This window comes from Podarcis filfolensis (genome assembly GCF_964270895.1).
Source record: "Podarcis filfolensis genome assembly, chromosome: 1".
NCBI lineage: Eukaryota > Metazoa > Chordata > Lepidosauria > Squamata > Lacertidae > Podarcis > Podarcis filfolensis.
In genome coordinates this window covers 77,365,156-77,389,149 of record NC_139604.1, presented here as the reverse complement: position 1 = coordinate 77,389,149, position 23,994 = coordinate 77,365,156, and the positions used below count along the sequence as shown (strand labels likewise).

Here is a 23,994-nt window from a genome sequence, read left to right as displayed (position 1 = left end):
TTAGATTCAAATATGCATATGGTCGAATAATTTTGTATTCAGCAAATGGATGATATTAATAACAATTCTCATTTTCAAATGTGTCAAGATGTAGCTTTCCCCCTGTCCTTTTCTAGACTGTATCAGTTCATATCTAAACTATTTTCTTTTTGGCAAATATGCTGAGCATTCTGTGTGTATCTGAGTTTGTAACTAAATAACAAAGCTGTTCATTGTAATTCTATCAACTGCTTTATTAGTAGCAGTTTTTTTGGTATTGCGTTTAGTTAATCTTTCCAGTGCATTAAAGAACGAGGTTTCCAAGAGTGATGTAAAAGTGATATGACAAGAGGATGGTTTGCATGAAGGGGGTGAGGGCGGCTTTGATTAAAAATATGAAAATTATAGCAGTGACAAAATGAAATGACCTGCTAAACATCATTCATCCTGTCTGCCTAGATCTGATGAATTACTGTTATTTGGACAGCATTTTCCAATGAATTCTTCGATGTCATTTTAAATGTTCCAAAGCACATTTTACCATCACATGCAGATAGATGCCAGTGTATCCATGCAACACTGGATTTAGGGTGGTGCTGGTGGTCCCCCCTCCCCCCCCGGGTGCCAAGACAAGGGGGTGCAGAATGGAAGGTGAGAGGAAGGAGGGCATGAAAATAAGAAATATTGGGTGGCACCAAATTTTGCAACACTCAGGGTGCCATATAACCACAGTCTGCCCCCTGCCACATGGTTCTTTCTGGGATGTGAAGATGGCTGACTTTTTCTTTGAAGAATTGTGTTTAAACACAATATTCTTTCTTGATTAAAAGAGCTTGTTCCCTAAGAATCTTTTTGCAATATGCAATGCAACTCTGCAACGATCAAATATCTCGTCTCTGGTCTATATGTGCTTTTGCATTCTTAAAAATAATGCAAGCAAATGTCTTATATTTTATGTGCAGGATAGAATTACCATACAAAGGTTATTCAGGTTATGTCACCAATTAGCGCAGTACTGTCAGCCATTTGAAAAATGGCTATATCTTTAATACATAGGATTTTTTTAAAAAATGGAATATAACTTGGATATGAATGTTATCAAAGTAGGAACTTTTCCAATTTCTTTCTGAAGTCCTTACATAGAAAAATTGCAAAGTATATTCAGGATTAATATATAAATCCTTTAGAAACAATATTAGGCGTTACCAGTGAAGATATCCATAGATATATGAGGATATTTTAGGATGAATGGAATATATGTTTCACAAATCTAATTTGGGATACCAGTTTTGGAACTGTGAGCTGGTAATGTATAAGGAGAATGTTTCACATGTAAAGTGAATAGCAATATCATTTAGGTTTCTTGCTATCTGCATCCAAAAAGACTTTAGCAATTTAAATAAACCTAACTGATTTAAAAATACTGTGGATCATTTACAGATTTTTTTAAAATGTAAAAATGTCTAACGTTTGCTGCAAAAAAATATGCTTCAGCTTTTTCAGTACTAGGACATTGAATTCTTTAGCATAAATAGAGAAATTCAGCCCTGTCTCTCTTGCAGACTGTTTAGTTCCATGTCTGATAACCCATTCAGGCTTTAGCATGTTTAGAAGCTTTCTTTAGTTTCCTCCAGCTCTGATGTCAAATTTCTCTATACAAGAAAGACCTGCTATAATAAGCTGAATACTTGATTAGCACAATGCCTTGAATTTTAATGTTGCTAACTTTGTTTCAATCAGCTCAGGGAAAAAGAAGAGAAACGTTATAGTCCAGGGATTGCAAACCTTGGTGGTTGGCTTTAGCTAGTTTGCTTGATAAAATTATGGTTTAAAAAGCCAATTAGACAATGTGATTAATACGTATCTTTTAATCCCCTCTCTGCTTTTTACAGATTTATACAGACTGGGCCAATCACTATCTAGCAAAATCTGGTCATAAACGTTTGATAAAAGATCTGCAACAAGATGTGACTGACGGAGTTTTACTGGCTGAAATCATCCAGGTAGTAGGTAAGTAAGTTTGCCTTTTGTTATATCACAGCCACAATCGTCTCATCAGGAGCATTTTTTCTGTGAAAAAGCAAATATGTTTAATGAAATATTTTTGTGCTGCTTTGCAGGGCCAAAACAGCCCTTTAAAGGCAGTGCACACATAAAATCATAGCACAATAGCTTAGAAAGTCAGATAAGCGTTCATAATAATAATTATCTGAAAAAAATCTTTCTAAAAATCATATAGATATAGATAGTGCTATGGGCATGCATGCTGTAATTATTAGTTGGATTTTTAAAAGAATCATGGGAATGGTTTGTGGTAATTATTTGTTGCTGAAAAGATCTGTCAAAGCAGTATATCATGCACACAACTAAAGCCCAAAAGAAGCTGATGACAAACTTTATAATAGTCACATTGGATTTTTAAATAACTGCTACTGAGCATTCCATTTTTTTTATTTCCTCTTTTCTTTCTGATTAATATTGAAATAATCGATGAGTTAGCTAGCTGTCTGCTGTAGTTTTGGCTTCAGAAGTGGGTATTAGATTGTAGTGTTTATGCACAGAGTTCTTAACATTTCTATTCTGGATTGTGAAATTGCTTTGAGATGCATCATAAGAAGCAATTCATAAATTAAATTATTATTATTATTTCAGTTTTACAAAAAAGAAACTTAATTCTGAGAGGTTATATGAGTCAAAGCAGAGATCTAAGTGCAAGAACTAGCAGATCCTTGAAAATACCGTAAATTTCTAATGTTACAATCCTATACAGTTGCCTGGGGATGTCCCATTGAATTCAGTGGCACAACTGAGCAGACATGCATAGGATTGCACTCTTAAGTTCTGGTTCACAAATTCAAGTTCATCACTTGGTAATTACACCTTCAATCACAGAATCAATATAAGATAGAAATTTCATATCACTTCAAATACCAAGTTTTTTCCTCATAGAGTCAGGGCCAAAGTAGCTGTTATACTTGATGCCATGTTTCTTCTTTTCCATAAATTAATTGCAGCAGTGGGGATTGTTTGTTTGGTTTTGAGATTGCAGCATGCAGGGAGTGGAAGTTTATCCTTTGTCTCCCTTGCTGTCCCCCCCCCTCAAAAAAGAAATCCCCCCTGTCCAGCTATGAGTTCTAGTAAAAGATGAAGTAGTTCAACAGTGATGGGAACTAATGGATCATCACAGTGCTCTCTATGCTGGGCTTCCCTTGCATTTGACCCAAAAACTGGTGTTAGTGCAGAATGCTGCAGCACAGCTGTTGACAGGAGTGAGACCTTGTCAGCATATAATTCCTGCACTCAGAAATCTGCACGGTTTGCTGATTAATCACTAGGTCAGGTTCAAGGTGCTAATACTAGTATTTAAACTCCTTAACAGTTTACCTGCAAGATTGCCTTACTCCATATTTTCAGACTCAACCACTCTGATCTGCAGATCTGGAATGTTACAGGTACAACATAATACTCATTCTGTATTTGTAAGAAATCAGCCTTTTAGCATGGCAGCACCAAAACTTTGTAACTCCCTGCCTGTTGACGCCAGGAAGACACACCAGCTCTTTTCAGTGCCTGCCAACAACATTTTTATTCAAGCAAGTCTATGCAGTCTTGGGACATGGGTAGCGCTGTGGTGTAAACCATTGAGCCTTGGGCTTGCTGATCAGAAGGTTGGTGGTTTGAATCCCCATGACAGGGTGAGCTCCTGTTGTTCATTCCCAGCTCCTGCCAACCTAGCACTTCAAAAGCACATCAAAGTGCAAGTAGATAAATAGGTACTGCTCCGGTGGGAAGGTAAACAGCGTTTCCATGCGCTGCTCTAGTTTCGCCAGAAGCAGCTTAGTCATGCTGGCCACATGACCCGGAAAAACTATCTGCGGACAAATGCCAGCTCCCTCGGCCAGAGTCGTTCGCGACTGGACTTAACTGTCAGGAGTCTGTACCTTTACCTTTTTTATGTAGACATTCAGAATGTTGACATGTTTTAATCAGGTTTTTTGGCTCATTATTATTTGTCAATATTTTTGAAGGTTTAAAATTGTTACTTTTAACAGTTTTTCTTGATAATTTCATTGTTTTATTCTTTCTGCAAACCACTTTGAGGGTTTTTTTTAAACAATCAAGTGGTATATAATTTTAATGAAATAAATAAAACTTCTTTTTACTATAACCCATAGCTGTCCAGAATAGATTTTCTTGGGGAACTGGGGGGAGATAAACCTCCTCTCTGTGGATGCTGTGATCTTGATAACAATCAGGGATTCTCTACAGATGTAATTAATTTAAGAAAAGCAAGACACATAACTGCTTGCTATGCACTCAGCATACTGTGTTGTTTTTGAGCCTCAGTTCGTACATGCAGCTTCCCGTCTGCCTATATGAGGAGTACAGTGAGCAACTCTAGAGAAATCAAATGATGTAGTTGGTTGCATAAACCAGCCCTCACTTGTTTGTTAAATAGCATGGGCCTCGTTAACCTTGAAGATTATTGCAACCGAATAAGATGGGTATATTTATTTTCTCAGTACTGTAGTGATAAAAGCTCCATATGTTGCTGGCATCATCAGCTCAGGTTGCGATCTGCAGAATCTAGGGATGTACTGCAGCTCACAGCACTGGAGTGTTTCCTGCTCTTCTTCCACTTTTGCCAGTTTGTCAAGTTAATTATTTCCTTTAGTGATCCATCCATATGGTCTTGTCGCCCACATGGATGAAATAGCAGTGAGCTGAACACTCAAGAAGTCCATTAGCACAAATTAGAATGAACAAGAGAAGAACTTTGACATTTGACATTTTCTGCCAAAAGCACTAAAAGTGACATAGTGGGTCTTCACTAGCGAGAGGCTTCAGGGGTGGTCCATCTTTGACCTCATTCACTTCTTTTCTTTCACATTGCCTGGACATGGGTGACATATATGCAATTTCATCAACATCCATTGTGCTTTAGCTAGCCTGTTCCTTCCACCAACAACTTTTTAATATATTCATATCTGATTAATTTACACATTCCAAACCCAATTTTAAAAGTTAACCCCAAAATTTAAGCACACACAAAAATACAGATACACATTGTCAAAAGAAGACTTTAAAATGACAATCTCAGCAGTATTTTCTGGTTTTTAACTTCCTCCTAAATGATCTAGAGTTAGAGATGATCAATGAAGCCGCCAGAACCCCAAAAATGGGGTTCTGAGGTACACCAAATGCTCTTGTCATACTAAATGAATGAGCATTAAAATGGCAGCTGTAATTCAATGCAGGCAAGAGTAAAGTGCTGCATATTGGGGGGTGGGGGGAATCCTAACTTCACAAATAGGTTACTGGATTCTAAACTGATGGTGACTGACCAGGAATGAGGCGTTGGGCTCATAGTGCATAGCTTGATGAAGATGACAACCCACAGCTGTGGCAGCTGTGAAAAAGGTGAATCCCAGGTTAGTGATAATTAGGAAAGGAACTGAAAATAAAACTGCTAAGGTCAGCAGTTCGAATCCATGCAGCAGGGTAAGCTCCCATTGCTTTGTCCCAGCTCCCGCCAACCTAGCAGTCTGAAGGCAAAGCAGCACAGGAGATAAATAGGGACTGCTGCGGTGGGAAGGTAAATGGCATTTCTGAGCACTCTGGCACTCATCACAGTGTTCCGTGCACTGGCCACGTGACCCGGGAAAACTGTCTGCTCCCTCAGCCTGAAAGTGAACCTAATAATCGAATTTGACTGGACTTAACCGTCCAGGGGTCGTTTACCTTTACCTGCTGTTATACAAATCTATGGTGTGACTAAACGTTGAACACGGTGTACAATTCTTGTTTCCTAACTTCAACAGGAATATTGCACTGCCTGCAGAGGACTCTGTTTCTGCTAATGCATCAGTTCCTGAACTCAACTAGCAGGGCCTACCAGGAGCTGCCCAGGGTCCTGATTTGCTTTGCCTTCCACCAAACCAGACCTGGAATGGAAGAGGCTCTGGTATTCATTACCATGTATCCCCAAGGGCCCCAGTCCCAGCAGAACAGGATAGAATGTGGAAGGAATTTACCACTTACTGTTAAATGAACATAAAGCAAAAGCACAGCCTCACATGGGTTTTCATTCATCATAATTCCATAACCCCTGCACCTATCTTTCTGAAATTTTGGAAGTTACTAACCTAGGGTTACCTGTGCTATGTATGCCATTTTCATAAAAAGTGCCCCCAGAATCACATATGGGTCAGGTATGAAAATCCACTTCCCCAAGACTTTTGCATAAAAACCCTTTTGCCTGAAATTTAGCAAGCTTCATCCCTTCAGAAGGGGCTGCTATGTCTGCAAATTCCATCCAATTCTTCCTATAACTTTTCTGTTATAAGTTTCACTTTAAAAACAAACCCTCAAACTGTAAATTTCAACACCAAAAAACCTCCTACACATATTTATATGCAATTTGGCAGCCTCATTAACTCAGAAACTGTTCCTGTTCCTGAAAAGTTCACCTAATTCTGAAAAGAAAGTAAAAAGGTTTCCCCTGTGTATTCCTTCATGTTATTCAATGCATATACATCTGAAACCTTTGATTTTCTAAAGCGAGGCTTCAGACTCAAGGCAAAGCAAAGTGGTACTCAAAGCTGTCTGAGGTGTTTGTGAACTGACCCATTTTCCAAAACAGAATGCAAACGAAATCTTGCCTTCCATGCAGACCAATAGTTTTTACCCATGAAAAATATAACAAAGACAGGAAAGAAAGTTGTATATTTTCAAGAGTAGGAACACTTGACTTGATTCTCTTTTTCCATTTCTTCTTCTCATTGCTTTAATATGTTTGGGTTCAGTTGTTTAAGAACACTGAATTGTTAATACGTAAGATTCCACCACCACCCATTTCCATGAGAAAGAAAACTCATCTTTAAGCACACCTGCTCCTATTTTAATCTCTCAATTTGACACGAAAAAATTGTAGTCATTTGTATCCCATATACTAGCTGTAGGCAAAGTGAATATCATTATCACATCTGAGGTGATAATATGCACCTATAGTGATTGTGATCACAGTTTCAGTATAGCTAATGAAATGGAAGCTACAACATCACAACTCATCCAGAAAGATAACCCCAGAGCTCTAGATATTTTGGTCTGGATTGGAGAGATAGCAGGAGAGAGAGCTGGAGAGCAGGGTGAAATAGGCATTTAGAGGCTGCTCCCCTCTTTATGCAATTTCACTTATGCATGTCGGGGCCTAGAACATAACCCCCACCTGTATATATGAACATGACCTAAAATACCATGGGTTACTTAGTGGTGGTGGTGGTGTGTGTGTTTGTGTGTGTTGCCTTTTTTCTTGCTACAAACGTGGTTTGTCTGGAATGCTACAGACAAACATGGTTTGTCTGGAATTTGTTCAGGAGTTCTGGCGAAGGTACTTTGCAATACTTAATCCATTGTTTTAAGGCAATCTGAAGAGGGAAAATATACTTGTTTGCTGCCAGTTTTGTGATGAATGGAAAGAAGAGTGAACAGCTTACTTCTTGTTCAAGTTTCTTGGGGAGGAGGGAGTGTTATCCTGTCTCTAGTATTGTTATTCTTTTAAAAAAGACAATCAGAACTGTTTTGTTTTTCTTGGACAATTCTATGGTGACTAGAGACGTGCAAGGATTAAACTGGCAGGGGCAGCACGAACATAAACTTTCAGTATGTCTTCATATTTTCCAAGATTTTGAGAAGACTGCTATTGACTCACTACTGTATGCTCCATGTTCACCAACATCCTTAGTACTGTTGCACTTCATACCAGTCAAAATTACCACTTACTGTAGAACCTTTCCACACATGACCCTAAAGTCATATTTTAGCTCTTCTGTAAATGAATGTTGTTAATAGGCAATGGAAAGACACAGTCCACAATAAAACCTGGATTGGAACATCTCCAGATTCTGATATACTAGAGCTTGTGGAAAACTTGAAGTGGATTTTTAATCAGTACAGAAAAGATCCACTTTCATACAGACTGCATATTGGGGGGAAAATAAGAAAAAAACGATAAAGCAAATTTACTTTTAATGTGAATGAAATGTATAATGCAGCTCTTTATGAATGAGGGCACTTTATAAAGAAGCAAAATGACCTCCAGAAGAATATAAGAACTGTGTAGATGGATCAGAACGGCATGACAAATCTCTTGCTCAAGTTATATCTCCCAAGTCAACAGGCAGTTTATGCAAGTGTGTATGCGCGTGCATGCGTACGTGCACGCACACACACACACACACACTCTTCCAGGACTTGCCAGAGTCATAATAATTTTGGAAGAAATTCACTGGAATGAGCATTTTTTTAAAAGACCCTAACACACCCTATTAGTGTGATTATCATTTTGAATTGTGAACACCCAAAAGACAGCTTTCAGCTGCTACCACATCTCAAAGCCATCAGCATGCGTTATCATCAAGCTTTGCTGAGACCAGCAGGGGAGCATTAATCATGGCTCATATGCAGCAGTACCTCTTGTGTGAGTTTCCAGGTCCTACACTGCACAGCTCATGTCCCCCCCCCCCTTTCTTTTTGTCAGAGGAGAGCCATGGTCTTGACTGCCTGGTCTTAGTGCTTTCACTACTCGTACTCCATCCTCTCACTCCTTTGGATTCCACCCCCGACTCCTACATGGGAAAGGAACAGATTGAACACGACATTAGTGTTTGAAAGCCCCTCCTTTCATGGCATATGGTTGTATTTTATGATTGAAGGGAAGTGGAGAGCATGGTAGTCTGATAAAACTTTCTGCTAACTATGGATAGACACCCTCCTACATGTACTTATCTAGTTGTGAATATGGTATGATCCATGCAAAAGCAGGACCAAGCAAGGTTCACCCTACCTACAGACAGCCTGCAAAATGCTGCTGGCAGATGTAAGGGATTTTGTTTGCTGGTGACTTTTCATTTCTATATATAAGTTTGGAGAAACCAGCAGCTGCCCAGCAAAGCTATTTCAGGAATACTTCGCTGTCGCTTATAGCATAGAGGAGATGTTGCCATATACATTTAATACTCTGCATCTCCATGTAGAAGCTAGTAGTCTTGGAATGTGCCTGTCACCAAAGAGTTGAAGAAAAGCACTCTTTTAGGCTGCCTTCCAGTTTTTGATCCGCTCAGTGTACGAGAAGCAAAAGTTAGGCCAATCCACAGTCTGCTTTAATGTGGAGTTAAGCCATTTAATTTGCTCTTTTGACATGAAGAAGAAAGAAGCCATAATTCATCTTCTGAGAATGTATGGAATGAGTACTTAAAAAGACCATTATTTTTGTTAAGGCATGTTTTCACCCAGTTGCCATATTTATGTATGTGTAGCATGTAGTATAGTGGGGAAAACAAATATTGTTTGCAAATGTAGATATTTCTGCCATGCAATTATTTTGTTCTTGTTATGCTAGAGAGCTGATGCACAGAGATCTGTTTAAGATCTGTATACTATGCTGCTTAAACTGATAGTTTTTTGCCCTAAAAGTAGGGGACTAGTGTGTTCTACTGGATGATATGCTGTACTTGTGTCTGAAAGACTGCAGTTAAAATCCAAACCTATACCTATAGTGTAAATCACTGGTCTTCAACTGGTGGATCATGTACCCTGATGCAAGGTGGGTCACAGAAGGCTACCACCATACAGCTATATGGTAAAAGATTGAGAAATGGGTCCCAAATGCATGTTTGGGTTAAATGTGGGTCCTGGGTCTGAAAAGGTTGAAGATACATGGTTTAGATGAAGTTGTTTGAGCAAGATATATCTCTTGAGCCATCTGGAATATTAAAATAATTGTCTACCACTCTTACTATTTCTTTCTCTGCTTTCTCTCCCACTTTGAAGCCATTGGCTAACCTACTGCCCTCTTTCCTTGTAACAGTAAGCCTGTAGAAATAACCTGTGGCTTACCACGAATGAGTGGAGTGCTGGTGCATGGTGCCGAATCATGCTTGCTTTGGTCTACCCTGACCAGAGCCAGAAAACAAATAATACAGTGGTACCTCGGGTTAAGTACTTAATTCGTTCCGGAGGTCCGTACTTAACCTGAAACTGTTCTTAACCTGAAGCACCACTTTAGCTCATGGGGCTTCCTGCTGCTGCCGTGCTGCCGGAGCCCGATTTCTGTTCTCATCCTGAAGCAAAGTTCTTAAACTGAAGCACTATTTCTGGGTTAGTGGAGTCTGTAACCTGAAGCGTATGTAACCTGAAGCGTATGTAACCCGAGGTACCACTGTATAGTGTTTGGCTTACCACTATGTGTGAACCCACACAACACGAAGCCAAGAACAAACTTTGACTTCAAGAGAAACAAGCCTCAAGTGCTGGTTCACACAGAACAGTAAGCCAGCCACTCCACAGTTTGTTTTTGAGCTGTCTCCGGAGAGGAGCAAAGTGGCCACGATTGACCAGCGTGCACATCACACTGTGGTAAACCATAGTTTTCTTAGACTGCGGCTTACTATGATGTGTGAATGAAGCCAATGTTTTGTCACTAATGGCCTGTGTGAAACTTGTGAGTTGAGTCACTGGATGTCCATGTGAGTGGGAGTGTGCCCACTGGCCACCCCTCCTGATGCCAGCGTGTTCTCTGGGCTCTCAGTGGCTGCACATCTGGCAGTAATGGAAGAGGGCCCTTCTGCATGTACAACGTACTAGGGGTTACAACTTTCTGGTAAACTAGATTGGCTGCACAGGCCAGAGTTATGGAGGAGCCATATGCCACACATATGCAAGGCCACTTTCTCACTAAAATCAGATATGTAGCCACCTGGAGGCATGTTCAGGTGGACATCAGCATCTGGGGTGTAGCCAGTGGGAGCAGTCCTGATTTATCTTAATATGTTAACTTAACACCCCTTCAGTTACCAGCCCACAGCCTTTCAGTTCCTTATGACAATTCATAGGATCAACTGGGCAGGCCTCAGAGTCTTGGCCTCCCAACTGCCTTTAATTCATATGCTGCCACTGTCCCAACAACTATGATGGCACAAAATACTTTGAAAGAATTGGGAGAGAAAGATGATTGAGTCAAGGAATTGTGGAATCCTGTGAATCAGAATATTGAGTATCATCAACACCTCTGGACTAAATTCCACAGTAGCGGAATATATTTGCACCGTGTGCATTTATACTTTGTAGGTTCAGGTTAGTTGCTAGATCTTGGAAATGTGTCATCAACAACAGACTTCACCCACTGCTTGTAAAGTAAATGAGAATTTTTAAAAAATGTAATTTATTTACATCTGACTTGTACATCTGCATGGCTTATTAAGCAAACCAGCCATGCACTCATGCATAAAGAGTGATGTGGCTTCCAGATTTGAAACAATTGGTCTGGCAAAGATTACCCATCACTTTAAGAATTGCTGTCAGCCCAGTTGTCTCTTTTTGAAATGGTGGTGACCTTCTCCAGCTGTCTCTAGAGGAATGGCTCAGAAGAAGAATTTCACCGGATGGCTCTGGGTGTTTCACACATTTGTTTTGATTGGCAACCATAGCTCTAGGCTGTTTGATTTAGTTGCAACAAGTGCTCTGAGAATAACTGCACCAGGTGTCTTTACAATAGGTTTTGTTTTGAAATAATTCTGTCTGTTCATTTTTAGCAAATGAGAAAATCGAAGACATCAATGGCTGTCCAAAGAATAGATCTCAAATGGTAAGTGAAAAATTAAATGTGTTTTGTCTTCACTGTGTTTTCCTCTAGGCATACTTAAGAGGAAGTGAGTTTCTTTGAGCTCAGTGGGACTTACTTCTCAAGAAACCTGTTTGGGTTTAGCTGCAGACATGATGGCATATTTAACATTTAATCAATCAACCAATATTGCTTTATTGCACAGCCATACAATATATCAAATCAGATCACATGGAAATCATTAAATTAATTACAATAATTGCATCTTCTGTTTATTAACTTGTTATTCACACATTGTGATTGAATCTTAGCTGCAACCCCTACTGTATAGGCTTGTTTAGCAGCACAGTTTAGAATATTAATGCAAGTGTATTGGACGTAGAGTTTTTAATTCATTTTATAGAATATTTAAAAATAGTATGGGGAAAGTATGCAAACATTTAATATACATCAATGTAATGCATTTATTACATTGATATTTGTTATGTGAACCGTTCGCTTAAAAGTTCTACATTTTTCCTATGCTATATGCTTGCACAATGGAGCATTCCCCCCTCTCCTTCCCCTGTGTGCACCCCCTATTCCCTCTGAAGTAGACTCGGGGGGGGGGGAGGGAATAACTCAAAAAAACAGCACATGACGGGAGGGAAAGGGGAATCATTCTGTCTGGCAAGCTTATATCCTTATGCAAATGGAATGCTTGTAATACTGTGATGTTGAATTCCATCCAGGGCTGGGAAGTTTTCACTGATGAACTAAAGTCACATTACTGTATGACATGGTACAGCTGGCTGAGCCATCAAAAACATAACATTAATAACCTCCTTTATCTTAAAGGCTGATTCAAAAAGTGCTTTATCCTATCCCTTGTATGTTCAATGAAGGCCCTGTCTTTAGTTAATGGCATTAAAGTTAAGTTGTTCTGCACCCAAAGGACATCTGTTATGTGGCAACCAGAGACTAGGATTACTCTGCAATGGCACCCTGATTATGGAATGCCGCCCCCCAGGTATATGACTGGTGCCAATCCCGAGTAGTTTCCGGTGCCATCTCTTGAGTAGTTTCAGGTGACAGTTGAACAGCAACTTATTCCAGAGGGCTTTTATGATGATAAAATAAATTGACCAGTTTTGTTGTTGTTTGTTAACTTTTCTGCTACTGCCAATCTGGTTATGATTTTGTCTGGTCCCTTTATGTTGGTGCATGCTGATTGTATGTTTGATTTTTAAGTGATTGCACCCCATCCTATTATCATGTATTGATAAAGGCTGGATTAAAACTATTTCAAATAAATGAACTATGTGTTCAATATATGGAGCTAGGACTTTGGGGTTCATGGTTTTTATGATGGTTTTAAGTTCTGCTAATAAAATGAAAGTGTATTTTTTAATAAAAAAAAATAATGGTTAAGTTTTGAAAAAGATGCAGGTACCATTTCTAAAAGGCTAACACAGCCAGAAAGCATTGGGAGTTATTCTTAACCCTAGGAAAGTAAAGCTGGTTGAAGTGGTCTCAGGCATGATGCTGAAGAACTTCAGGACCGTTGTCTTGGGGAACTTCAGCATTCACACTGAGACTGCCTTTAATGATCCAGCTCAAGATTTCATGGCCTTCATGACAACCATGGGACTCTGTTGCCTGCCCTTAGTCTTTGACTCATCTGATATGAATGTGATGGTGTGGAGATAGGAGGAGGTGAGATAATCCCATTGTCATAGTCAGACAATTTCCTGGTCAATAAGGCAGTTCCTCCACTAAGTTGTGGCTCCATTAAGATGGTCCACCTCTGGAGACACATGAAATCTGTTGGATTCCTAAATACTCTAGGAATTTTTTGACAGGAATGGGATTTAAGTGGTAAATAAGTGAATAAATAATCTGTTGAGGTTCTAATGTCACCTTGGAATGGTAAAATGTGATAGGCCATTGACACAATTGTTCCCCAGTGCCCTTTCTTGTGCTTAGGACCTGTGCTACTCCTTAGTACTCTGAGGAGTTACAGGTGATAAAACAGGCTGAATGATATCCAGAGTGAAAATGATGAAAAGCTTGCTTTTAAAGGTGACAGAACGTTCATTAGAGCACATAGTTTAACACTACTTCTGTACAGTGGCGTAGCGTGGGTTGTCAGAACCCGGGGCAAGGCAAGTAATTTGCACCCCTAACCCGTGGATTTGCGCCCCCTAACCCGTGGATTTGCACCCCCTAACCCCCAAATGTTGCGCCCGGTGCGGCCGGCCCCCCCCTGCACCCCCACGCTACGCCACTGCTTCTGTATCAGGCCAGCATGAAAGATGGAGAAAGCAGAACAATTGAACCAAAAGATAGGAAAGAGAGATGTAGCCAGAGGAAAGTGAATGAAGCTGTGGAACATCCAAGCAGTAATATCAGACAGGCAGAAAGAAATGCAGCCTTGACAAAGAAACCACAAATTTATCTTATAATAAGAACAGGAAATAACTGTGGTGACTGTGTGGTGCTTGTGGTAAAGTGGTGAATCTAAATTGTGCAGAGCTGAGCCTGGATGTTCATAGAGAGGGTGCATTTGGCTTTTCTGTGGCTGTACATTCTCACAAATTTTTGTTTCATTTAATCTCAATTTGGGATTACTGAAATATCACACCCTAAAGACTTCAAGAGGCAGTTTGAATGAATGTAGCCAGCTGTACTAACTATTACAATGAAACCCTCCCAGGAGAATTTTAAGATTGAGAATAAAATTCATCTTCCTAACACCAAGGGTTTAGTTGGCTTTGAAAACTGTTACAGAGGAATCACAGAGGGGGCAACAAAAAGTTCAAAAGCATCAGAGACATTTTGTTTGCCCTGCAAATTCTAGACAGGAATGTATTTAGAAGCATTAGCAATAGTATAGCTGTAGTAACCAACCACCCCCTGCCCAGAAAAAACCATCCTCAGTTAATGTCACATTATATGCTTTGGGCACTTACCCTGGGCAAAATACTTAAAACTTTGTCATTTACTTCATATATATTTGCAAATGTATATTTATTTATTAATATAAATATTTATATGCTGCCTTTCACCCAGTGGCGTAGCGTGGGGGTGCAGGGGGGGCCAGCCGCACCGGGCGCAACATCTGGGGTTAGGGCAAATCCACGGGTTAGGGGGCGCAAATCCACGGGTTAGGGGGCGCAAATTACTTGCCTTGCCCCGGGTGCTGACAACCCACGCTACGCCACTGCTTTCACCCCAGCATGTCCTCTCAAAGCAGTTTGTAAATATAAGAAAACAATAACAGTAACCTCAGTTTTTAAAATGAGCAACACTGCAGCATCATAAATAAAACTCTGATTCTCAAACAGCACAAAAAAAGCATGACTGAACAAGACTGCTTTGCCAATCTTCTTGATGGCTGGGAGGGGAAGTGCTAAATGAGCCTTCTGAGGAGCGAGATCTAGAGTGTAGGCACCACCACTGAGAAGCCTCTGTCCCAATGAATGCACTAAACATATCTCAGATAGGGGAAAGATGAGCGCATAGTTTCCACAGGTGGGAGAGTAATGTGGGAGAAGGTAGTCTTTCAAATATCCCAGACTGAAACTATATAGAATATTAAAAGTAACAGCCATCACTTTGAATTGAGCATACCAAAAGCCAACACAGATTAAATAGCAGTGGAGTCACATACTCCAAATAACTAGCCCCTGCCAAGAGACTGGCAGTAGTATTCTGAACCAAGCAGCTGTTGTAAAATTGCAACCTATGCAAACCTAATTGGAAATAAGCCATATTTAACGCAATGGGACTTGCTTTAGGGGCTCCAAGTTTTTAGTATGGTCATAGCATCTTTAGCTACAGTAGGGATGTTAAAATACCCTTCGAAAGTACATCTATATACTCTTTGAAAGGAGAAGCGGCATTCTGAATATTACAAGAATATACCTTATAAGCCACCTGCAATACACCTAGACCTGCTTCAAACATAATTCAGATGACACAGTTGCTGCTAAGTGCCTGAAGTCACATTTACACCATATTTTAAAGCACTCTTACACCACTTTCACCTCATGGTGAAAGGAACTGTAGCTTGTTAAGGGTGCTGGGAACCATAGGTCTGTGATTTAATCCCTGTTTTAAAAGGCTCCATCTGCACTATACATTTAAAGCAATATCATACCACGTTAAACTATCATGGTTTAACTACCAAAGAACGCTGGGAAGTGTAGTTTGTTAAGGGTACTACTGTTACCCTCACAGAGTTACGATATTCAGCATCAATCCCTCTTCCCAGGATCTTGGGAATTGTAGCTCTGCGAGAGAAATAGGGGTCTCCTAGCAACTCCTACAGCCTTAGAGGTGGGATTCCACTAAATTGTGGCATTCATGGAATGCGGTCCACTCACAGAACGAGACCTTCCTCCTCCTGTTCTCTCTGCACCTCTTAAATCTGCTCTGGAGATTTGTGGAACAGCTACAAGGACATTGGGGAGGGCAGTGAGGGAAGTCCCATTGTGCAAGGAGACCTTGTTCCTCATAGGTATTCCCTGTGGGAATTAGATTCTAGTTCCCATTTACAGAGCTATGCAAAAGGAAGAGACCAGGTAGTTTCACCCTTTAATTAGTTCCCTTTTCCCTCCCTAAAAAATACACAAGAAACTCTCTTTTAAAGTTCAAACAACAAATAACTTTTACTCAGTGTACTTGCACTTGTTGGTTTAAAGATACAAGACAGGCAGGCGTTACTTATGTTACTAATACATATTACATAGAGTGGTATCTAAGACAAAAACTGTTGCAGACTAACTCTGAAGCAGACAGCAGCACAACAGAACAGACCTACTTCTCAGCTGCTCGAAAAGACCACTAATAACTGCCATAACTGTACCAACTGCCGTAACTGTCTCTGGCAGAAGGTGTATGACATCACAGAGTACTGTATTGGAATGCTATAACCCTTCACTTAGCATTTGGGATGCTTTCATCCCACATAACCCACTTAGTGCTATGTTGAATTCCATCCATTGTTTGTGTGGAAAGGAAAGTGTTATCCCTGTACACAGCATTTCCCAAGTAAAAATGTGGAAGTTACAGCTCTTTGTAATGTAGACGGATCCACAATGCTTATGCTTGCATAGTCCAAATTGCCTTTTTCTAATTCCAAATGTGTGCTCTGGTTTCTGGATTATATTAATAGAAACCCTATTATTTCTATAGTCTGTTAAACAGTATACAGCGAGGCGGCCTGCAATTCTTCATGCCACATCAGAATGTGAGGGGGAAACCTTGACAGGGATTTAATTTTATGGCAGAACTCTTTATACAACTGCTTCCACCTAGGCTGCTCTGACTATTTAAATATGCCTCTATTTATAGAGTACCTACTACTGAGGTTTTCACACCTGAAATTGGCATTCTATTGAAGGCAGAAATAATATCCTTTATCTTTCCAAACTTCTAAAGCCTCTGAATGGAAGGAGTCTTCTTATTCTACTACTACTTTGCAATTTACTTTTAACACTTTTGGCCACAATTTAGTAGCATTGTCCTGTTCTGTTGCTGTGCTGAGAAATAGAGATCTCCTCAACTTTGCAGTAAGGGTCTTTTTGCATTGATTATTTTACATATTTTTCTAGAATGTTTTGTAAAAAATTGAATGGTTCAGAATTTTACATACAGTGGTACCTCAGGTTAAGTACTTAATTCATTCCGGAGGTCCGTACTTAACCTGAAACTGTTCTTAACCTGAAGCACCACTTTAGCCAATGGGGCCTCCTGCTGCCGCTGCGCCACCGCTGCACGATTTCTGTTCTCATCCTGAAGCAAAGTTCTTAACCTGAAGCACTATTTCTGGGTTAGCAGAGTCTGTAACCTGAAGCGTATGTAACCTGAGGTACCACTGTATATCCAAGGCTGCCATCCTATGCAAACTAATGCTCCTTGTTGTTGTTTAGTCGTTTAGTCGTGTACGACTCTTCGTGACCCCATGGACCAGAGCATGCCAGGCACTTCTGTCTTCCACTGCCTCCCGCATTTTGGTCAAATGCTCCTTAGAAGACCAGTAATGTACACAAGTGTAGGATTCCTCTGCATATCACAAACTTCCTGAGCTACATTCTAAATTTGAACTGCTTCACATTTTATTTGGTATTCAAGCTACATCAAGCATTTGGACAAGTCTATCTTAGCTTGCAAAACCAAGATATGCAAAAGCAGTTTTCCTGCCCTTGTGACCCCCTTCACATGAGCTGCAGTAAAACCAGGAAGCTTCTAAATAACCATAGTTCCCCCTTTCATTCAAAACAGGAAACGATGGTTACCAGCCTCAGAACAAACCAGGATATTAAACCACAGTTTGAAGGCCTGTATTGATATGAACTACAATAGTCTGAACTGGCTCCAAGTGTTACACTAGTGTGTGTTGCAGTAAACGCCTGTGATCTGGGAGGGAAATGTGTTTGCAACCCCTTGGGAGGCGTGTGGCTCTCTTGCATGGTTGCACAAATGGTTCACATTTGTTATGACAACTCAGTGACAGGGCACAAGCTTTGTGTGCTCTGTGTCCTGGGCTCAAACCGTTGAAAGGACCAGGCAGTGGGTGATGGGAAAAGACCTGTGCTGAGATCTTGAAGAGCTTCTTCAACTCAGAGTAGACAATTACGGACTTGAGGGTCCATGGTCTAACACAGCATAAGGCAGTTTATAGGTTCCTGTCTGTTTTAGCTTCAGACTTTCCTTTTACCTTTCAACCCCATAATTCTATGTGCTATAGCTTGTGAAGGGCTAAAGCAGGGGTCAGCAAACTTTTTCAGCAGGGCGGCCATCCACTGTCCCTCAGACCTTGTGGAAAGCCAGACTATATTTTGAAGGGGGAAAATGAATGAATTCCTATGCCCCACAAAAAACCCAGAGATGCATTTTAAATAAAAGGGCACATTCTACTCATGTAAAAACATGCTGATTCCCGGACTGTCCGCGGGCTGGATTTAGAAGGTGATTGGGCCAGATCCGGCCCCTGGGCCTTAGTTTGCCTACCCATGGGCTAAAGAGTCAAATTTTCCTACTTTCTTGTATAAGCCTGAGTGTGTTTCCATTGTCTTTCTAACACAGCAGGTTTGTCAGTTGTGTGGCCAACAAAATCCTGTGGGGCTGTTTTAGTACAAAATCTTAGAAATGCATAGCAGGGAGTATAAAAATCAAAACCGAGACAGAGACTTCTTCCAAGTTGTAGTGGAATGGACACAGATGGGAATTGGAAGAAAAGCATACATGGGATGCATGTATCCAGCTGAAAGATCTAAGCCCAGTGATTTCAGCACATTCAGCCAGACTTTTCCATTTCCTGTTTGGTATTTTTCATATTCATTTCTAGTGATGATTCTGGTATTGCATATAAATCCAGCTCACATTTTTAAAATGTAAGATGCTGACATTCTCATTTTAAATGTACTTTTAAATTGTTTCTCTACCTTTTTAAAGGATACTTTTTATTAAATATTTTCCTCATTTACAAAAGCACATGCACTGTCTCTATTTTCAGGTTATGTTTTCTACAGATCAGTTATATTTGTTGTGAGACAATAGTTTCTCTACTTTAAACAGATATGGGAAATGGATCCTGGCAGAGAGCAAAAGGGTGGCCACAAAAGGGAGTGAAGAAAGATTGCTTCTTCTCCCCAGGGTGGAGTGTATAAACACAAAATGAACTGGAATAAATCTGGCTGGGATGGATCTCAGTAACTGGTCCACCTTTCTGAGCTTTCTTCCTCTTTACTGGTTAGTAAAGAAAACATTTTATAAAGAGGGTAAGGACCTGTGCACAAACCCACTGGAACATGTAAGAGTATAAGATGAGCCTGTTGGGTCAAGCCAATGGCCCACCACTTAGTCCAGCATCCAGTTCTCACGGTGGCCAACCAGATGTCTGTGGGAAGCCTGCAAGCTAGACATGGGCACAACAGCATATCTGGGGATAGCCATTCATTTGCTGGGGGAAGAAGGCATGATTGTATGCCTGCTCTGGCGTGCGCAGAGATAGAATTTTAGCTTTGTGTTGTAAGCTAGTCAGAAAGCAGGTGCTAAGTTCAACCTGCATATATCAGGTTCCTTCACTGTATAGATGAGAAGCCTCACTGTATGGACTAACAGCAACATGTAAAGGAAAAGGTAAAGGTACCCCCTGACTGTTAGGTCCAGTCGCGGACGACTCTGGGGTTGCGGTGCTCATCTATAGGCCGAGGGAGCCGGTGTTTGTCTGCAGACAGCTTCTGGGTCCTACTCAGAAACATGTAGGGTAGGGCAATTCTGCTGGCTCACCGAGACTACACCAGGTCTGGAGAACCTGTGGTCTTCCAGATGCTGCTGGCCTTCAACTCGCCTCAGCTGCAGCCACCCTAGCCAATTTTCAGAAATAATGGGAGTCAGAGGGTGAAATTCAATGTTGCACTATGTTGAGCATTCAATCAGCTTGTCAGTTGGAAAGATTTCAATAATAATAATAATAATAATAATAATAATAATAATAATAATAATTTATTTATACCCCACCCATCTGGCTGGGTTCCCCTTGCATGCTGTTTTGGGGTTTCCTTACCCCCAACTATGCACCTGCAGGGGGTGCATGGGGAGAAGACAGGGGGGAAAGTTCAAGTGGAAGACCTTGCACAAGGCTTTGGCTAAAAGGATTCATTAGGTGAATCCTTCCCATAGTCTAACAATACCTGGAGTTCTACAGGTTCACCATCTCAGTTCTTACCACATACCAGATTTGCCATTTGCTATTACAGCCATTATGCTTCTCTAGACAGACATGATGGGTAGAAGGAAAACTGTGGACATTATTCAGCATCAGCATCAGCATCAGCATCATTTATATGCCACCCATCTGACTGGAAACCACCAGGTGCTGTGCAGAAATACCCACAAAGATTAATCCACATTACAATATGAATGTTAAAGAGCATAAGAACTTTCTTTTTTGGCTGGCATTTGGTGGCTTGCTTTGCAAGTTAGGAGTGATGTAGAGTAGAGCTCAGAGTAGACCAAGTGAAGTCAATGGACAAGCCTCCAGGTCAAATCAGGATATGAGCTCATGCAAATAAATAGCAAAGCTCTTCAAACAATGTTGCAGAGTCTTAAAAAGAAATATAATAGCACGCAGACACCATGTTCTTGCACTTTATCTTGAGGTTTTTTGAACTGTTTACAGATGTGCATCTTTACAGTTGTGCAGTATGCAGATTAATAGTGTGGTGGGGTTCAAAGCGACATGGTTCTATTTGTGCCATTTTTCAATCTGCCCCCCCCCCAATTCTCTGGTGCTGATTCTGTCCATGTGTTTAGAAAGGGAGCGTTCCAGTGCTCATCTTTACCTCTTTTTCTTTGCTGTACTATAAAGTGGCCCTCAAAATGAGGAGGAGGTGCAGGACTGTTGAAAATCAGAACTGGCTGCCAGATTTGTTCAAAGAGTAAAAGAAAACACAGAATCTCATTTTGGCAAATCAACAGACTTTGTTGTGTTTGTTTTGGATAGTGTGCAGCCTTGGCCTAGGGCAGAAAACATAAAAAATGAAAGGTTTAAGTATAGGCCAGGGGTAGGAAACCTAAGGCCAATCGCCTTCTCAATCCAGCCTGCGGACGGTCCGGGAATCAGCATGTTTTTACATGAGTAGAATGGGTGCTTTTATTTAAAATGCATCTCTGGGTTATTTGTGGGGCATAGGAATTCATTCACCCCCCCCAAAAAAAAATAGTCCGGCCCCCCACATGTTCTGAGGGACAGTAGAGTGGCCCACGGCTGAAAAAGGTTGCTGACCCCTGGTATAGGCCTTCCCAACTGGGAGCTGATTCACACATCACTCCCCACACTCCTGCCCATAGCTGTGTAACTATAGGATTGCTTTCCACATTTGCATTTCTCCAAAAACATACAACACACGAAAATACACTCCTTTACCATGAAGTTACAAGCTGCTGCAGTGACATGGCTAAGAGGGTGTGCAAAGAAGCCACTGCTTGAAACTTGCTTGAGCCATCCAGGAGGTCACTAAGGAGACTCAGAAAAGCCTCCATCACATAAGCACTGCCTACACATACAATAAAGCATTTGATGCAGGAGTGACTAGTCCTCTGTTTGGAGGCCTGATTCAACCCCACTAAGCAATTTTTTTTCCTGCAGCCACCCCACCCCTCCCCTGCCACTGTTTGACAGTGGGAGGAAAATGTGTGTTGTTGTTGTTTTACAAAGACATAGTGCTGGGGTGGGGATTTATTATTTTATTATTATTATTTTTTAATTAAATTTATATAGCACCCTTCATCAAAAGATCTCAGGGCGGTTCACAGAATAAAATACAAGATAAAACACAAGTAAATAATTAAAGTCAACAAAACAAGAACACCTCCCCTTCCCGCAGATACATTTAAAACGCTGTGGTTTAAAAGGCCTGGTTGAAGAGGAGTGTTTTCGCCTGGCGCTTAAATATATATATAATGATGGCGCCAGGCAAACTTCCCTGGGGAGAGCATTCCACAAATGGGGAGCCACTGCAGAAAAAGCCCGTTCTTGTGTTGCCATCCTCCAGACTTCACATGGAGGAGGTACGTGAAGAAGGGCCTCGGATGATGAATGCAGAGTCTGGGGCAGTTTATATGGGGAGGGGCGGTCCTTGAAGTATAGCGGTATTGAGTTTTTAAAAGCTTTATAGGTCAAAACCAGCACTTTGATCTAAACTCTCTGCCCAGTTCAGTACACTGATAGTGATGCAAGACACCTGTCACAGATTTATCAGACCAATAATTTAATGAGCAGGGAGGGGCAGTAATCCTCCCCACTCGGGTGATCTGCTTGCCTATGTGTGTGTGTGTTGTGTGTGCGAGTACGAGGTGGCCACACCTGCGCGAGTACAAGGTGGCCACACCTGCAACTGGCATGCAGCCTGTGGAGTGTTGTAGAAGGGTAAATAAGGCAAACCCTTGGTCCAAAAAGTTCATGAATGGTTCCCACACCTGTGCAAGCTGCATCCCTGCAGAGACTTTCTTGCACAGCCAAGCAACTCTTTAAGGCTGCCTAGATGTACATACAATCTTGCATGAGTACAGTTTGGAGAACTGGGCCAAAGCTATCAAAATGAATTTTGATAGGAACAAATGTAAAATTCTACATTTAGGCAGGAATAACCAGCTGCACAAACAGAAGATGGGGAATGACAAGCTTAACATGAATCAACAGTGTGATGCAGCAGCAAAGAAAGCTAATGTTATTCTAGGCTGCATCAATAGAAGTTTAGTGTCCTGATAAAGGAAAGTAATAGTCCCACTCAATTCTGCCTTGATCAGACCACACCTGGAGTACTGTGTCCAATTCTGGGCACCACAATTTAGGAAGGATATTGACAAGCTGGAATGTGTGCAGAGGAGGGCAACCAAGATGATGAAGGGTCTGGAAACTAAGCCTTATCATGAATAGGGACCATATAGAACACACATAGGTTGAAAGGTTTGGCTTCACAATCCTGCAAAGTTGTTAGGAACTTCAGTTCTGCTTGAATTTCTTTCACTATGGAGGCCTTTTTTCTGAGTGTCGGTGCCATGAAGTTGTGGCAGAGAATTTGGCCTACTCCATAATGGCACCTTCTCTGTAGAATCCAGTCCAAAAGGAGCTTGCTAAACCAGCTTTTACCCAGGTGTAAAACTGCATATTTGTTTCAGCAAATCTGAGTTGTGTTCTTTGCTGTACCTTAAAGTGGCACTCAGGTTTTAAAAAAGCTGTATCAACAATGTTTTAAGAAGTGATCAGTAAAGAACTTGCTAATGGACGATCTGTTTAATGCTTTTTGTTGGTTTTATTGGTAAAAAGTAAAGGTGTCCAAAGAAAACTAATATTCCAGGCACCTACACTTTAGTGCTGCTGTTATGATTTCAAGTCTTTTTATATACTTTGCATTTTCACTGTTGTACCTGAAATGCTGGATGTAGCTTGAGACAATGGTATGGCTCTCTCTCTCTCTCTCCACGTCCTATCCTGCTAGCATGGATAATTTACATGAAGTTGTCGTGTTAAGTATTCCTAGGAAAATGATACCATGACAACTGCCACAACAGATGGTATTTTTCTTGTCTCTAAGATACGGAACAAACATTCAGTGATGTCCTGCCCTTTTGTGATTTGTAAAATATTTTGGGGCTCCACTCAAATGTTATGAATCAAAACAGATTTCCTGGAAGAAACATGCTGGTGGCCGTCAGGAACTAGCGTTCAAGTTGTATTAATAAAGGGGCATCAAAATAGAATTATGTAGGAGGACAATGAGTCTTGTGGGCCTTATTTAAAATTCCACTTAACATCAGTAAACTTTTAACCTCAATACTTTTGTTTTTAATAGAAATATCTGCACTGTCAAGATGCTTGCCTTAGTAAATAACCCACCTGGATT

At 40.8% G+C, this 23,994-nt stretch overlaps 1 protein-coding gene and 1 long non-coding RNA gene across 18 annotated transcripts in view; one reads left to right on the top strand and one right to left on the bottom strand.

Annotated features, from left to right (window-relative positions):
* Window positions 1–16,430, bottom strand: part of LOC310756458 — a 34,892-nt gene extending 18,462 nt beyond the window's left edge. The window contains exons 1-2 of one of the 2 annotated variants that reach the window (XR_014544888.1): window positions 15,967–16,430; window positions 8,452–8,606 (exon numbers count right to left, since the gene is read on the bottom strand). This is a non-coding gene — a long non-coding RNA (uncharacterized lncRNA). Of the gene's footprint in view, window positions 1–8,451; window positions 8,607–15,767 lie in introns of both variants that reach the window. The other variant, XR_014544889.1, reaches the window with a different exon arrangement.
* Window positions 1–23,994, top strand: part of NAV2 (neuron navigator 2) — a 523,517-nt gene that overhangs the window by 345,053 nt on the left and 154,470 nt on the right. For 13 of the 16 annotated variants that reach the window (XM_083593842.1, XM_083593844.1, XM_083593840.1 and 10 more), the window contains 2 exons: window positions 1,872–1,989; window positions 11,571–11,623. In XM_083593842.1, the coding sequence (XP_083449968.1) occupies window positions 1,872–1,989; window positions 11,571–11,623 (171 nt within the window). Of the gene's footprint in view, window positions 1–1,871; window positions 1,990–11,570; window positions 11,624–14,897; window positions 15,113–16,526; window positions 17,155–22,034; window positions 22,160–23,994 lie in introns of those variants that run through there. The other 3 variants (XM_083593834.1, XM_083593833.1, XM_083593828.1) reach the window with 3 other exon arrangements.